Genomic DNA, 15365 nt, shown 5'->3' on the forward strand with positions numbered 1-15365 from the left:
GTTTTTTTTTATAATTCCCATATTCTTTTTCCGATCAAATAGGACGAATGTGTTATCTATGAAAAAATGCTGATGTTGGTTGTAAAAGGAGAGAAGAGTGGTTTTTGGGAGTAGTAAAGTAACTAAAAGATTAGTTGGATGAATGAAAGTGTCACCGCGGGTGACGAAATACAATAATTAATATGGACTTTGGTTCGATTGGTGATATGCTGTGCTTTTTAAATTTAATCCTAAAAGTATGCTGCTGTTAGTGGAAAATAATATTGCCAACTGCTTTATAAAAGCAGTATTAACAACTTTTAAATTAAGCAAATGGTATTGCAAGCTAAGTCACTGAAAAACTACAACCATAAAACAAATAACAATAATTATATACATAGCAAAGACCACAACCTAACAAAATCACAATAGCCACTGACAACCATTTAACAACTGTCAAAACGCAGAAAATAAATATGCCAGATTAAAAACGTAACGAAAACTGGGATTTTAACATTTTTAAGCAAAAAAACTCAAAAAACCTTTAAAACATTAAATAAAAAACAAATTATATGATTTATTTTAAAATAATATATTCAAATTAATTAATAATTCTTTAAAACAACATACATTTTAAACATTTTTATAGATATTTTCATTAAATATAAACAGAATTTGTGTTATTTATGTCTGGCAACTTTTAAAAATACATTGAAAATTGCTAGAAGTCGCCTGATAGAAGCCGCCTGAATTTATCCAATCAACTCCCGGTATGTGAAGAAAACACACAATTACTACTAAAAAATATTCATATTAAAAACACCGTGCAAGCAACACGCAAAAAAAGTTCGTAAAAACATATTACAAAAAAACTAAATTATTTTATTACAATAAAACGTTTGCGGTAATATAACAAATATTAAGCGCCAAAGAATTAACTGAACAAGTAAAATATTAAAAACAACTACAATATTTGTTAACATTTCTGGCCTTCCTTTTTTTCTGGAAAGAAAAGTTTACTTTGTGGCTTTTGTTGTATTAAAAGAAAAAAATTAACAAGTTTTCTTTGAAATTTATATCAAACAATTGAATTTTTGAAAAGTTTATGTGTGAAAAATTAAGGAAAAATTGATTTTTTTTTAATAAATTTGCCTATAAAAGGATACCGAGAGTCAATATAGGAGGAAACCAAACCACAAAAAGCAATAAATTCCAAGCGGTGAGTTATGTTTCTAGTCAAAGAAGCAGAACACTCATAGGTATAGCAAAGAAAAAAAAGGAAAGAAATCAAGGTGGTTTAGCGGTAACGACCACGAAGAGTTCACAGTTCCAAACGAACATGACAAAAAAATTTAAAGTGTTAAATGTTTTACCAATAGGTAAAGGGATGCAAAGCAAAAAGTGGGTGGCAGGGTTAAGTTAAAAAAACAAGAAAAAAATCATACAAATTTTATTAAAAAAAAAACATTCCAAACATGTTAAAAAGAAACAAGAAAGTTTATTAGCCACAAAAAAGTTCAGCTAAAAGTGTCTTAAATTTTTTTTTGTTTTTTTTTTATTAGTTTTGTGCAGCAATCTTAAGAACTTTCTCGAAATTTTGTGTCTTTTTGTTTAAAAGATATGTGCGATTTTTTTCTTGTGTGCCAAATTTATTGTTTTTGTATTTTTGTTTATTAAAAAAATGTGTAAGGTGTTACCATATCTTACCATATCAATGATCGTGCAAGAAACCGTTATATTTTGGTTATTTACAACAAAAAATATATGACAAACATAATGTAAACATAAGGTTGCCAGATGTTAGGAATTAGTGTTAATGTAGATGGAGTGGGAATTTTGAAAGTAATTACACAATTTTTCGAAATTTGTTATGAAATCCAATTTTTTTAGCTTTTCAGAATTACATGAGTTTCTTCTGATAAAAAGAATATCTAGATTTCCTTTTTTTGAAAAAATTGAAATAAATGAGGTACTGTATAAAATCTGAAATATTTTCACAACTGACTTGACTTTCAATACGGATTTCACACACTATTAAGATTTAAATATTCAAAAACTTATTTCAAAAGTTAAAAAAATGTCTCATGATATTTAATAAAACTAGATTGTGGAATATTTTCTTCCAAAAATCACAATGAAAAGTTGAAAAAAGTTCTTCCACTGATTTTTATATAATTTTTAACCATAAACAAGTGTCAGGGACAATTTTAATTATTCGTAATTAGAGCTTAAAAAGTTTTGAAACTTGAACAAAATCTTGATTTCTTTCAGCACTAAAATGCATATGATATGCTTTACTGAACAAAAAAACAATTTGTTTACAGGTGTTTTTTAATTTTATTTTAAAATCTTTTTTTTTATTATAAATGTGTAGGTGCCTAGACACACACACCCACTTCCCCTAGACAAAAATAAAATAGCAATAAAAAAAACACCCTAATTGTTATAATATTGACGATGTCGATGATGATGATGATGTCTGCTCTCTCAAACAATAACATCATGCATTTATTCATTCATTAATTTTCAATGATTTTTTTCCACTTTATTTTATTTTCAAACTAAACAATTGACTTTTAAACTTAGGCGAAAAAATGGCAAAACAATAGACCAAGAGAGCTTAACTAGTATAGCCATAGCAAAGTGGATGCAATCAAGTGTTATTATGAAGTTTTATACAAGTTTTCTAAATACAAAGATTCTAACCAAACAGACTCTGAGTCACACTTATACAAACAACAACTATCGTTCTTGGTCATTTACAACAGTGAGGGCATCTAGGAATAGATGATGATGTTGTTAATGTGTATTATATTTGTCGGTGCATCCAATGTTAAGTCATGTATGAAATGCCAGTTAATTTGTAGTGTGAAATAAAAAGAAAAATCTTTATGTTTAAGTAGGAGGTGTTAATTTTAGCAAGTCAATAGCTAAAAATAGTTTTTTTTACTTTATTAAAAACCTTGCTTTTTATAGTAATTTAACAAGCTAGGCTGTTAGCCTATTTTATAATTATCGATTCCTTTAAATTTGTTTTTTTTTTTTTTTGTTGGTAATAAAAATACCTTTAACCTAACGTGCCATTGTAGCTTAAACTTAAAGTTATTTATGTATATTAGTTTTTTGCTATTTAATATTCAAATTCAATTTGTTTGGTACCTTTTACGGTTGTTAGGAAAACGGGTTTTTTGTTATTTTTGTATGTTTTTTTTTCTCTAAGCCAAAAATAGTTTTATTTTTCAGGCTATTATTCAAAATAACTATTCAATTTAAATTAAAGATGACGTCAGTTTTAGAAACAATTGACTAATACAATAAAGATTTTTGTTTGCAGAAAAGAAAAAAAGATGTTTATGTTAGACTAAGAAATGTTATATTTATTTAATTAGGTGAACATTTTGCTTTAAAAATATACAACTTTAAAAGAAATTTTTTTTATAGGAATTATAAACTATATAAATATTATAGATTTTAGGTTAAAAGCCCTTTATTGGGTTTAGAAAATGTTGAATAATTTCTAAAAATCTGCAAAATTTTTAATATTTTTACAAAATGATCTCTCAGTCTTAATTTCTATATAAAATTTTGATTTATTTGTATTACAATTAAAAAAATAAAAAAACCTTCAATTCTTATTAATTCAAACTAATTTCTATTCATTTTCGGGTAAAAATGCTTTCAAATGGCTTCATTTCCTATGATTTCCTATGAAATCATATGGCAGCACCATTTACTGCATACTACACTAGTTTATACAGTACTTTTTTTACAACTGCAGAAAAAGCTATCTGGCAACTTGGTTGTATAGTAATTACGGTAATTTCAGCTTTGTGTTTTTTTCAACCGAAAGATATTGTAAAATATTGAGTTTTATATTGAATTTTAATTAAAAATTTAACAATATTTCATAAGTGTTTGTTTAACTTAAAAAGAAGAGTATATAAATTTCTTATTTTTCAACATTTGTGAGTTAAATGAAGGAAGTTTATCGAACATAATGAAACACGGAAGAAGTGATGGTACTTTATGTAATAATTTCCCAGATATTGAATGGATTATCAATAAATGTATATTGAATTATTGAATTACAATTAAACATCTTAAAAGCACCTGCTTTAAAGCATCAATTACGATACAAATTGGAATCGCTTTTACCTAACGTAGAGGGTTTCAGCAATGTATGACTTTTGACTTTCTCTACATATTTTGTAACAAAACAATATTTGTTTAGCTATTAAACACAATTTAGCCCTAAGCTCTACACTACACCTGCTCTTCTGTTCACTGTAACAAAAACCCACAAACCTACATTAAGCTATTAACCTTAAACAATTAAACTAACTAGTACATACATACCTACAAATACCTACAATATTTAGAGCAATTTGTATTCGGTTTCGTTACTACAGTTAATAAACGATTTTCCCACCATTTATTTACTTTTACTTTCATTGATAATATATAATATTGAAAACACAATAAACTGAACTGAAACTGATTGACTGCCTGAGTGAGTGACTCAATGACTGACCACCACTTGAAATACGTAATAAAAATATATTTTACATCGTATATTATTTCCAATTGCTTTTATTTATTTATATTGTTGAACAATGTTTTGGTTTGTTTGTTGTTTTTTTTTTTTCTTTTAACACAAAATTTCAAATGCATTACAATAGTGATTTTGTAATTGAACGAACAAACAAATTGTGCCGGCTTTGGTTTTATTTATTGTGTGGGGTAATGGTTTTTGTTGTATTAATATTGAAAAGAAATACAATTTCATTGATGATTTCTTTTGATATGTCGCTAAAAATAAATTTTGCTAAAAAATTAAGCTATTTGGGTAAATTAATTGAAATGACTAATAGTTTTCTTAATAAATAAGCAGGTTATAGGAAATTAGCAGAAATTTGTAAGGTAATTTTATTTTATTTTAAGAGGAAGATATACTCTGACTAATGATTAACTAATAAAAAGTTCAATTGTACAATTGACACTGTATAGAGGGCTGCAATAAAAGTCTTTAGAAACGAATACGATCGTAGCTTAATTGATTTATATATTGCCACCAAATTGTAGCTATAGAGTTACGATTGTGGCTAAACTGGGACTTTCGATTGAAGTTAAACAGGGACCTGCCATTGAAGCTAAACTAAAACTGTATGAAGAAGCAAATTGAAACTAACAACCAAACTTGACTATAAAAAGAACTACTATTGAAGCTAAACTGGTATAGTTTAAAGACCTTCTGTTGAAGCTAAACGGGGATTATAAGAAGACTTACGATTAAAGTTTAATTAGGGCGATATGAACTCTATCTATTTAAGTTGAATCTAATCTGATACTCGTATGAAGACTATCTGTTGAAGTTAAACCATGTCTATAAAAAGATTAACGATTAAACCCAAATTAAAGCCAACTTGGAACTATAAGTAGATCTGAATCTATTGAAGCTATATTTCGACTTAATGAAGATGTGATTGAAACTAAACGGGGACTAGTTCAGTTCTTGATTAGATATTGCTCAGTTCTAGTTCTGTTCTAGTTCAGTTCTAGTTTAGTTCTAGTTCAGTTCTAGTTCATTTCTAGTTCAGTTCTAGTTCAGTTCTAGGTCAGTTCTAGTTCAATTCTATTTCAGTTCTAGTTCAGTTCTAGTTCAGTTCTACTTCAGTTCTACTTCAGTTCTAGTTCAGATCTAGTTCAGTACTATTTCAGTTCTGTTCTGGTACAGAATTTTGAATTCTCTTTTAATTCCCTCATTTTTTCAAACATAAACTTTTTAAAACTAAGTTTTTCTCAATATTTCAACTTAAAATTAACATACAATTTAAACATTTCCATTCTTGTCTCTTTTTTAATTCTTTACAGTTTTGTCTATTTTGGATTTTATTAGTTAAATAATATAATAATATTATATAAGTAAAATCAACAACAAAATTACCACAAATCAATAAACAACCAATACACACCCAACAACCAACCAAACACACATAAAAAAGCCACAAATATGTCGGACCGCAAAGCTGTTATTAAAAATGCTGATATGAGCGAAGAAATGCAACAAGATGCTGTGGATTGTGCGACACAAGCCTTGGAAAAATATAATATCGAAAAGGTAAGTCATCTCATCAAACCAAACCAATAAACAAATAACCTTCAGTAATTATTGCTACATATTTATCAATTCTTGGAAATTATTACAATTAAATTGCAATTGTTTTATAATAATAAAAAAAACAAGGTTAATAACTTTGTCTCCAAAGGGTTTGAAAGGAAATTGTTTTACTCCGTTAATAAAGTAAATTTGTTATCATTAATTTTTGCTATAGTTAAACATTTCTATTTGATTTTATTTGCTTAAGGTTTTAATTTGTCTCCTGAGTGAAATGTTTAATAATAAGATAAACTTGCTCTAAATAAATGTTTTCTGTGTTTACCGATTAATCTTATCTATTTGTTTGGGTTTTATATATTTATGATTTTATAAAGCAAATTATCATTATATTTTTTTTCATGATTTTTGCAAAATCTGGTTATTTGACGTAAATTAGATTTTAGGTGATAGTTCAGTTGTATTTCAGTTCTAGTTCAGTTCTAGCTCAGTTCTAGTTCAGTTCTAGTTGAGTTCTAGTTCAGTTCTAGTTCAGTCTAGTTCAGTTCTAGTTCTAGTTCAGTTCTAGTTCAGTTCTAGTTCAGTTCTAGTTCAGTTCTAGTTCAGTTCTAGTTCAGTTCTAGTTCAGTTCTAGTTCAGTTCTAGTTCAGTTCTAGTTCAGTTCTAGTTCAGTTCTAGTTCTAGTTCAGTTCTAGTTCAGTTCTAGTTCAGTTTAGTTCAGTTCTGTTCAGTTCTAGTTCAGTTCTAGTTCAGTTCTAGTTCAGTTCTAGTTCAGTTCTAGTTCAGTTCTAGTTCAATTCAAGTTCTGTCTCGTTTCAGTTCAGTTCAGTTCTAGTTCAGTTCTAGTTCAGTTCTAACTCAGTTCTAGTTCAGTTCTAGTTCTTGTTCCAGTACATTTCCTAGTACAGTTCTAGTTCTGTTCTAGTTCAGTTCTAGTTCAGTTCTAGTTCATGTTCATAGTTCAGTTCTAGTTCAGTTCTAGTCAGTTCTAGTTCAGTTCTTAGTTCAGTTCTAGTTCAGTTCTAGTTCAGTTCTAGTTCAGTTCTAATTCAGTTTCTAGTTCAGTTCTAGTTCAGTTTCTAGTTCAGTTCTAGTCAGTTCTAGTTCAGTTCTAGTTCAGTTCTAGTTCAGTTCTAGTTCAGTTCTAGTTCAGTTCTAGTTCAGTTCTAGTTCAGTTCTAGTTCAGTTCTAGTTCAGTTCTAGTTCAGTTCTAGTTCAGTTCTAGTTCAGTTCTAGTTCAGTTCTAGTTCAGTTCTAGTTCAGTTCTAGTTCAGTTCTAGTTCAGTTCTAGTTCAGTTCTAGTTCAGTTCTAGTTTCAGTTCTAGTTCAGTTCTAGTTCAGTTCTAGTTCAGTTCTAGTTCAGTTCTAGTTCAGTTCTAGTTCAGTTCTAGTTCAGTTCTAGTTCAGTTCTAGTTCAGTTCTAGTTCAGTTCTAGTTCAGTTCTAGTTCAGTTCTAGTTCAGTTCTAGTTCAGTTCTAGTTCAGTTCTAGTTCAGTTCTAGTTCAGTTCTAGTTCATTCTAGTTCAGTTCTAGTTCAGTTCTAGTTCAGTTCTAGTTCAGTTCTAGTTCAGTTCTAGTTCAGTTCTAGTTCAGTTCTAGTTCAGTTCTAGTTCAGTTCTAGTTCAGTTCTAGTTCAGTTCTAGTTCAGTTCTAGTTCAGTTCTAGTTCAGTTCTAGTTCAGTTCTAGTTCAGTTCTAGTTCAGTTCTAGTTCAGTTCTAGTTCAGTTCTAGTTCAGTTCCAGTTCAGTAGTTCAGTTCTAGTTCAGTTCTAGTTCAGTTCTAGTTCAGTTCTAGTTCAGTTCTAGTTCAGTTCTAGTTCAGTTCTAGTTTAGTTCTCGTTCAGTTCTAGTTCAGTTCTATTTCTGTTCTAGTTAACTTAATTAATATTATTGTTTCCATCAATTTAAGTTCAATGACATTTACATAATTATTTTTTATTCATTTCTTAGTTACAAACTGTTTAATTTATTTTATTATTATTATTATAATTTTCCCTAAAAGCAAATCAATGTTTGAACAGGAAATATGTTATTCAAAAACTGTAGTAGGTTGATGATAAACACACATTAGTATGATGATGATGTATTTACGTGCGATGTACACACTTTGAACAAGAATAAACTAAAACCCAACAATAACGACAAAAAGAAAATCAATAATTTCAATATAATAGTGACACTGAAAATGTATGTACAAGGAAAATCCGTAGACAAAATACCTACTACTGTTTAATAGCAGCAACTGCAAAAAAAAGTAAACTGAACGTTTTTTTTATATTATTTGAATACACACATTAGACTTGCAGTTGCACACTTAGTGAACCCTAAACAAAAAAGTGATAGAGATTTATTTAAATATTACTGATTTAAAATAAAAAAAAACAACAGTTATAAATAGCTGATATTTAAAAGCAATTTTAATAATTTAAAAAGGAGATTTTTTAGAATTCTTTACTTATTTAAAACATAAAAGAGTTTTGAAAGTAGGGAAACTTCTCTTATATGGTCTATATATTTCCACACTCTGTTTAAACACACATTTTCACATAAATTTTAATATTTTCACAATATTTAAGCTTTAAGGCAATTCAGTTTAGAGTGTGTGCCAAAGTCTATTTGTATGTGTGTGTGCTTTTGCTTACACCATGACATTTATCCAAGGTAATGACAGTGATTTTTTTTACTCATTCCCTAATAGTTTAGAGGTTAGTTAAAAAAATAAAATTTAAAAAAGAATTTAAAATAAAAATACCAGCCATGGCTGTTAAATTTACCTTAGGTAATCGTGTTAGAGGAAAAACTGCCGCAAAAAATATAATTGTGAAAATAAATTCACAAAATAAAACCTACCAGCAGCCAGAAAGGGAGCAAAAAAAAAGTGTCATCATCACTTAACAACTAGACGTTTAAGCTCGTGAGTAGAGCTATAAATGTTAAGTGTGGCATACCCTTAGGGGGGTATCACACACACACGAGCAGACAGATTGCCTAAACTGCAGGGATAAAGCATAAAATTAGCCCATTTAATATGTTTGAGTGTTTGTGGGGTTTTTTTATTTTATAAATTTAAACACGTGTTAACATTTATGATTAACAGAAAAATAAAAAGTAAACAACAATTGAAATTTAAAACAAATAAACAAGGTTAATACACAATTGTTAGGGAAAATTTATTGAAGCTTTTAAACTGAATATGGAATGAACCAGAACTGAATTAGATTGAATTGAACTAGAACTAAACTAGAACTAAACTAGAACTGAACTAGAACTGAACTAGAACTGAACTAGAACTGAACTAGAACTGAACTAGAACTGAACTAGAACTGAACTAGAACTGAACTAGAACTGAACTAGAACTGAACTAGAACTGAACTAGAACTGAACTAAAACTGAACTAGAACTGAACTAGAACTGAACTAGAACTGAACTAGAACTGAACTAGAACTGAACTAGAACTGAACTAGAACTGAACTAGAACTGAACTAGAACTGAACTAGAACTGAACTAGAACTGAACTAGAACTGAACTAGAACTGAACTAGAACTGAACTAGAACTGAACTAGAACTGAACTAGAACTGAACTAGAACTGAATTAGAACTGAACTAGAACTGAACTAGAACTGAACTAGAACTGAACTAGAACAGAACAGAAACAGAACAGAACAAAACTAGAACAAAACTAGAACAAAACTAGAACAAAACTAGAACAAAACTAGAACAAAACTAGAACAAAACTAGAACAAAACTAGAACAAACCTAGAACTGAACTAGAGCTGAACTAGAACTGAACTAGAACAGAACTAGAGTAGAACCAAAACTAGACTAGAACTATAACTAAACTAGGAATTATATAGAACTAGATCTGAACTACTGGAAACATTACATTGCTTTAAAAAGGGCTTTCTTTATACTGTTTAAATGTCCACCTTTATATTTTGTTTCCAAATGTATTTTTAGTACATATTTTTCTAATCAATTTTAATTAACCTAATTGTCAAAAATAATTGATTTTTAACATGAAACTATACAGTTTTCAAACTTTCCTTTAGGTTTGAGTTTTATATACCAAAAATATAACTTGTTTTTACTTCAAAACTTGAGGGCAATATAAATGTGTTTGTGTGTTTAAACATTTTGTACTACTAGCAACTCACACAAAATTGAAAAGTGAAAACATTAAACGGAAATTTAATTTGAAACTAGAAAAACAAGCAGAAAATTTACGCTAAAAAGGAAAATAGTCATTAAAGAAACATTAAAGATTTTAAAAGGATTTGTTGCAGTATTTTTTTTATATAAATATATTTTAAATGTAAGATTTAATGTATATTTAACCTTTAGCTTTAATAACAAGGGATAATGCCACTTTGTTTATAACAGTAACCTTTAAAAATTCTAAACTCTCCCTTCAATAAAAATGTCAAAAAACTTGTATAAATATTTAGGTTAAAATGTGCGTGTTAAAAAAACATATTGTTGCTGCAACCAAAATTGTTTGGTAATAGGAAAACAAGTTTATTTTTCTTTTTTAATTTAAAAATACTGAATTTTAATAAAAAACAACAATTAACAACTAAATATGGCAAAACAAAAGTGTTTAACATAACAAAAAAATGAAATTAAACTAAAACACGCACAAAATATGTTGGAAAACATAATAAAATATATAGAACAAATAGCAATATTATTATCTGTTTAATAGCACAAACTTGTAAAGAAAGTAAAGTATACATTTAGGCCATTTTTAGTTAGTCTTGGCCTACACCTAGGCAACACCAACACCCACCCAACTTATTATAACATTAAACTGTTTAGATTGACGTTAGAGGTGGTGGTGGGTAGAGCCATTAAATACTATTAGGAGGGTAAATTTATTATATTGTATATAATATGTATGCATGTAGCTATTGTAAGGTAGAGAGATAAACAGTGTATGACAACTTTGTTAATGCATATTCTATAGAATTTATTGATTTAACAGTACAATTTACACATACATACATACATAAACATACCATATAATATGCAGCTGTTAAATATCAAAAATATTATTTTATATTTAAAAACAAACATTTTTATACACACATTTTATTTGTTTTTAAGGTTTGCGTGTTTAATTATATTAATTTAACAAATAACATTTATATACAAAATTCAAGTTGAATGTGTGTGTTTGGTTGCAAGAAATGAACTTCAGATTTTTTTTTTCATTTACTGCTAAAAAGGTCTACTTGTTATTTTCTTCTTCCCCCAGAGTGTTGTTTACATAAAGTTTTTGCTTGGCGCCCTAAATTAGACTATAGTTTATTAGTCTGGCAAAATTTTCTCAAATTGTAGAATGTTTTGGTGCAAGAGCATTTCTTCTAGACATGTTAATGAATTTATGTATTTTGGGTTATATTTTTTATTTGCATTTATTTAAGTTATACACAAATATATTTAAAACTTAATTCTCCACATCTTTAACTATATATATAGTCTATAGTCCAGACTATAGATAATAATCCAGATGATAGAATAGTCTACTGTCTGGACTAGAGACTAAACTAAAGTCGGGATTATAGACTAAACTTTTGTCAGACCATGTACTTAACTAGACTAGATTACAGTCCAACCTACAGTCCAGACAGTCAGTTGTATTGCAGTACTAGCTCAGTTCTGGTTGAGTTCCAGTTCAATTCTAGTTCAGTTCTGGTTCAGTTCTAGTTCAGTTCTAGTTCAGTTCTAGTTCAGTTCTAGTTCAGTTCTAGTTCAGTTCTAGTTCAGTTCTAGTTCAGTTCTAGTTCAGTTCTAGTTCAGTTCTAGTTCAGTTCTAGTTCAGTTCTAGTTCAGTTCTAGTTTAGTTCTAGTTCAGTTCTAGTTCAGTTCTAGTTCAGTTCTAGTTCGGTTCTAGTTCAGTTCTAGTTCAGTTCTAGTTCAGTTCTAGTTCAGTTCTAGTTCAGTTCTAGTTCAGTTCTAGTTCAATTCTAGTTCAGTTCTAGTTCAGTTCTAGTTCAGTTATAGTTAAGTCCTAGTACAGTTCTAGTTCAGTTCTAGTTCAGTTCTAGTTCAGTTCTAGTTCAGCTCTAGTTCAGTTCTAGTTCAGTTCTTTTTCAGTTCTTGTTCAGTTCTTGTTCAGTTCTAGTTCAGTTCTAATTCAGTTCTAGTTCAGTTCTAGTTCAGTTCTAGTTCAGTTCTAGTTCTAGTTCAGTTCTAGTTCAGTTCTAGTTCAGTTCTAGTTCAGTTCTAGTTCAGTTCTAGTTCAGTTCTAGTTCAGTTCTAGTTCTAGTTCAGTTCTAGTTCAGTTCTAGTTCTAGTTCAGTTCTAGTTCAGTTCTAGTTCAGTTCTAGTTCAGTTCTAGTTCAGTTCTAGTTCAGTTCTAGTTCAGTTCTAGTTCAGTTCTAGTTCAGTTCTAGTTTCAGTTCTAGTTCAGTTCTAGTTCAGTTCTAGTTCAGTTCTAGTTCAGTAGTAGTTCAGTTCTAGTTCAGTTCTAGTTCAGTTCTAGTTCAGTTCTAGTGCAGTAGTAGTTCAGTTCTAGTGCAGTAGTAGTTCAGTTCTAGTTCGGTTCTTTTTTAGTTCTAGTTCAGTTCTATTTTAGTTCTAGTTCAGTTCTAGTTCAGTTCTAGTTCAGTTCTAGTTCAGTTCTAGTTCAGTTCTAGTTCAGTTCTAGTTCAGTTCTAGTTCAGTTCTAGTTCAGTTCTAGTTCAGTTCTAGTTCAGTTCTAGTGCAGTAGTAGTTCAGTTTTAGTTCAGTTCTATTTTAATTCTAGTTCAGTTCTATTTTAGTTCTAGTTCAGTTCTAGTTCAGTTCTAGTTCAGTTCTAGTTCAGTTCTAGTTCAGTTCTAGTTCAGTTCTAGTTCAGTTCTAGTTCAGTTCTAGTTCAGTTCTAGTTCAGTTCTAGTTCAGTTCTAGTTCAGTTCTAGTTCAGTTCTAGTTCAGTTCTAGTGCAGTAGTAGTTCAGTTCTAGTTCAGTTCTAGTTCAGTAGTAGTTCAGTTCTAGTTCAGTTCTAGTTCAGTTCTAGTTCAGTTCTAGTTCAGTTCTAGCTCAGTTCTAGTTCAGTTCTAGTTCAGTTATAGTTCAGTTCAAATTCAATTCTAGTTCAGTTCTAGTTCTGTTCAAGTTCATTTCTACTTCAATTTTTTTTTAAAGTTTTAATAATTTTCAAATAATTTTTGCGATAAATTCAGAAAAATAGTTTTTCCTTTTTTCGAAATTTTGTAAATATGTATTTATTGTTTTATAACTAATAATTTTGATTTCTTCATTTCCAGGACATTGCAGCCTTTATCAAGAAGGAATTCGACAAAAAATACAACCCCACATGGCATTGTATTGTAGGAAGAAATTTCGGCTCCTATGTAACGCATGAAACACGTCATTTCATATACTTTTACTTAGGCCAGGTGGCAATTCTATTATTCAAGAGCGGTTAAATTAGCTAAAACAAAATAAACAAACAAAAAACACAATATTTCAAAATAATAATAAATAAAATAAAATTAAAAAACAACTACCATTAAATTGAACCACAAAAATTGAAAACCACATGACGAAATTATTGAAATAAAACAAGAAAAAAATTACAAAAAAACCTACAAAATTACAATACCACAAAAAAGCAGAATTTAAGCTATTTTACAATTTATGTAGAAAAAAATAAGAAAAACAAGAAGCTGAAAAGAAGAGGGGAAAAACGTATAGTAATTAAATGATAAAAAATAGTAACAATTTCAATTTCATCTTAAAAAAAAAAACTTTTTTTCATAATTTTTTGGTTTTATTTGAATGTAATTTGTTGGGTTTTTGTTAATAATTTGTGTGTGTAAATTTATAAATGAATACTGAAAGGAGTATTTGTTACAGAACTACTTAAATACATTTTAATACTTTATATGATGATTTTGAACTGATTTTTGTAATGTTTTGGATTTGAAGTTTATTTCTTCTTTTATTTTTCTATGTTTACAACTGGAAATATTTATGCACTACTTTGTAATGATAATAAATATAGAAAAAAAAGAAATAAATTTATTGAAATGAAACAAAAACAAATTTAGAAAGTTTTTGAAACTTATTTTTGAATTTGAGAAAAAACCCTTTAAATTATTTATTACATTTTACTTTTTGTTTAAGTTAAACATTAATTGAATTTGCAAACTTAACACAAAATACGGCCATCCATCTTAAGAAATAAGTAAATAAAACAAGATTTTAAAAAGAAAACTTACATACATATATTTTTTGATTAAAAAAAAAACAACTAACACAGAAGAAAAACAATACAAGAAATCCCTTTATTTCTTTAAACTTAAAAAACAGTTGAAAAATTATTCAAGTTTGAAGTACTTAAGGATAAAAAGGTTTTTAAGTCTGAGTTGAACAAAATTAAGGCTTTTAAGTACTTAAGGAAACAGAAAATTTTCTTTAAAAGAAGAAAATCTTTAGCTGTTTTGAGAAACAATAGCAAATTGTTTAATTTCGTAGTTATAAACTTCAGTTAGTAGTTTGTCTTTTTTCTAAAACTTCACTCTATAACTCCTACTTAAACCCCCCTCTCTCTCTCTCTCACACACACTTTTTAATCTGCCTTTACTTTTTTTAATTTTAATTTAACTCTAGTATAAACTGCCCAAAAAACAAAATGAACGCATAAGTGCTCTATAATAAAAACAAAAACAAAAGAAAGTCTTCTTTATTTTAGTTAAACAAACAAAAGAAATCCCTTAAGAAAAAAATGTGTCTAAAGTTTTATAAAAAAAAAACTCTTAAATAAAAATTACAAAAAAAAACTTAATCATCTCTATCACTCTCTCATTGCACTTTTGAAAATGGAAAAAAATTACATAATTTTTTTAAACATTTTACCTATTTATCCAGCACCTTTTTAACGAGAAATATTTCTCCTTTTTTAATTGGTTCAAATATTAGTTTTTTTTAAGAATTTTCTTTAAATTGTGTGTTTTTTCATTTCTCGTTTAGCCTCTTTGTTAACTTTTTTATGTTTAGTGTATGTAATAAACATTTAAATTAATGTTTAATTAATATAAATGTAATTGTTTATAATTTGAAAAATAAAAATTTAAGTCTAAATAAAGTTTACAAATGAGTTTTCTTTTTGGAATCGGGTATGAGTTTTGCTATGAGGTTTGCCATTAATTCAATACGAAATGGTTTGGAAGTTTTTATTTAGGAAAGAGATTTTGTGTAAAGTCTGGAATTAATCAAGTCAATAGTTTGAATTATAATCAGTCTACAATTTAAATTTATAGTATAAACTATATTCTAGTCTTTA

At 28.2% G+C, this 15365-nt stretch overlaps 1 protein-coding gene across 4 annotated transcripts; it reads left to right on the forward strand.

Moving 5' to 3' along the window:
* Nucleotides 1–742: 742 nt before the first annotated feature.
* Nucleotides 743–14125, forward strand: LOC119602745 (dynein light chain 2, cytoplasmic). Of its 4 annotated transcripts, none has more exons than XM_037954429.1 (3): nucleotides 743–825; nucleotides 5851–6097; nucleotides 13345–14125. In XM_037954429.1, exons 2-3 carry the CDS (start codon nucleotides 5990–5992, stop codon nucleotides 13504–13506), a joined length of 270 nt encoding a protein of 89 aa, XP_037810357.1. In that variant the 5' UTR covers nucleotides 743–825; nucleotides 5851–5989; the 3' UTR covers nucleotides 13507–14125. The 4 variants fall into 4 exon arrangements, with proteins under 4 accessions (XP_037810357.1, XP_037810356.1, XP_037810358.1 ...); XM_037954428.1 differs by having other exon boundaries at nucleotides 778–925; XM_037954430.1 differs by having other exon boundaries at nucleotides 778–883.
* The last annotated feature ends 1240 nt before the right edge of the window (nucleotides 14126–15365 follow it).

The sequence above is a fragment of the Lucilia sericata genome, unplaced genomic scaffold (assembly GCF_015586225.1).
Source record: "Lucilia sericata isolate MDLA Ls3-8-SP2 unplaced genomic scaffold, ASM1558622v1 Contig000251F_arrow, whole genome shotgun sequence".
Classification (NCBI taxonomy): Eukaryota; Metazoa; Arthropoda; class Insecta; order Diptera; family Calliphoridae; genus Lucilia; species Lucilia sericata.

What these genes read in the sequence shown, in the direction of transcription:
- LOC119602745 (XM_037954429.1), top strand. Translation starts at nt 5,990, where the DNA reads ATGTCGGACCGCAAAGCTGTTATTAAAAATGCTGATATGAGCGAAGAA. An exon ending in AAAAATATAATATCGAAAAG is followed by an intron (nt 6,098 to 13,344) that starts GTAAGTCATCTC and finishes CTTCATTTCCAG; the next exon opens with GACATTGCAGCCTTTATCAA.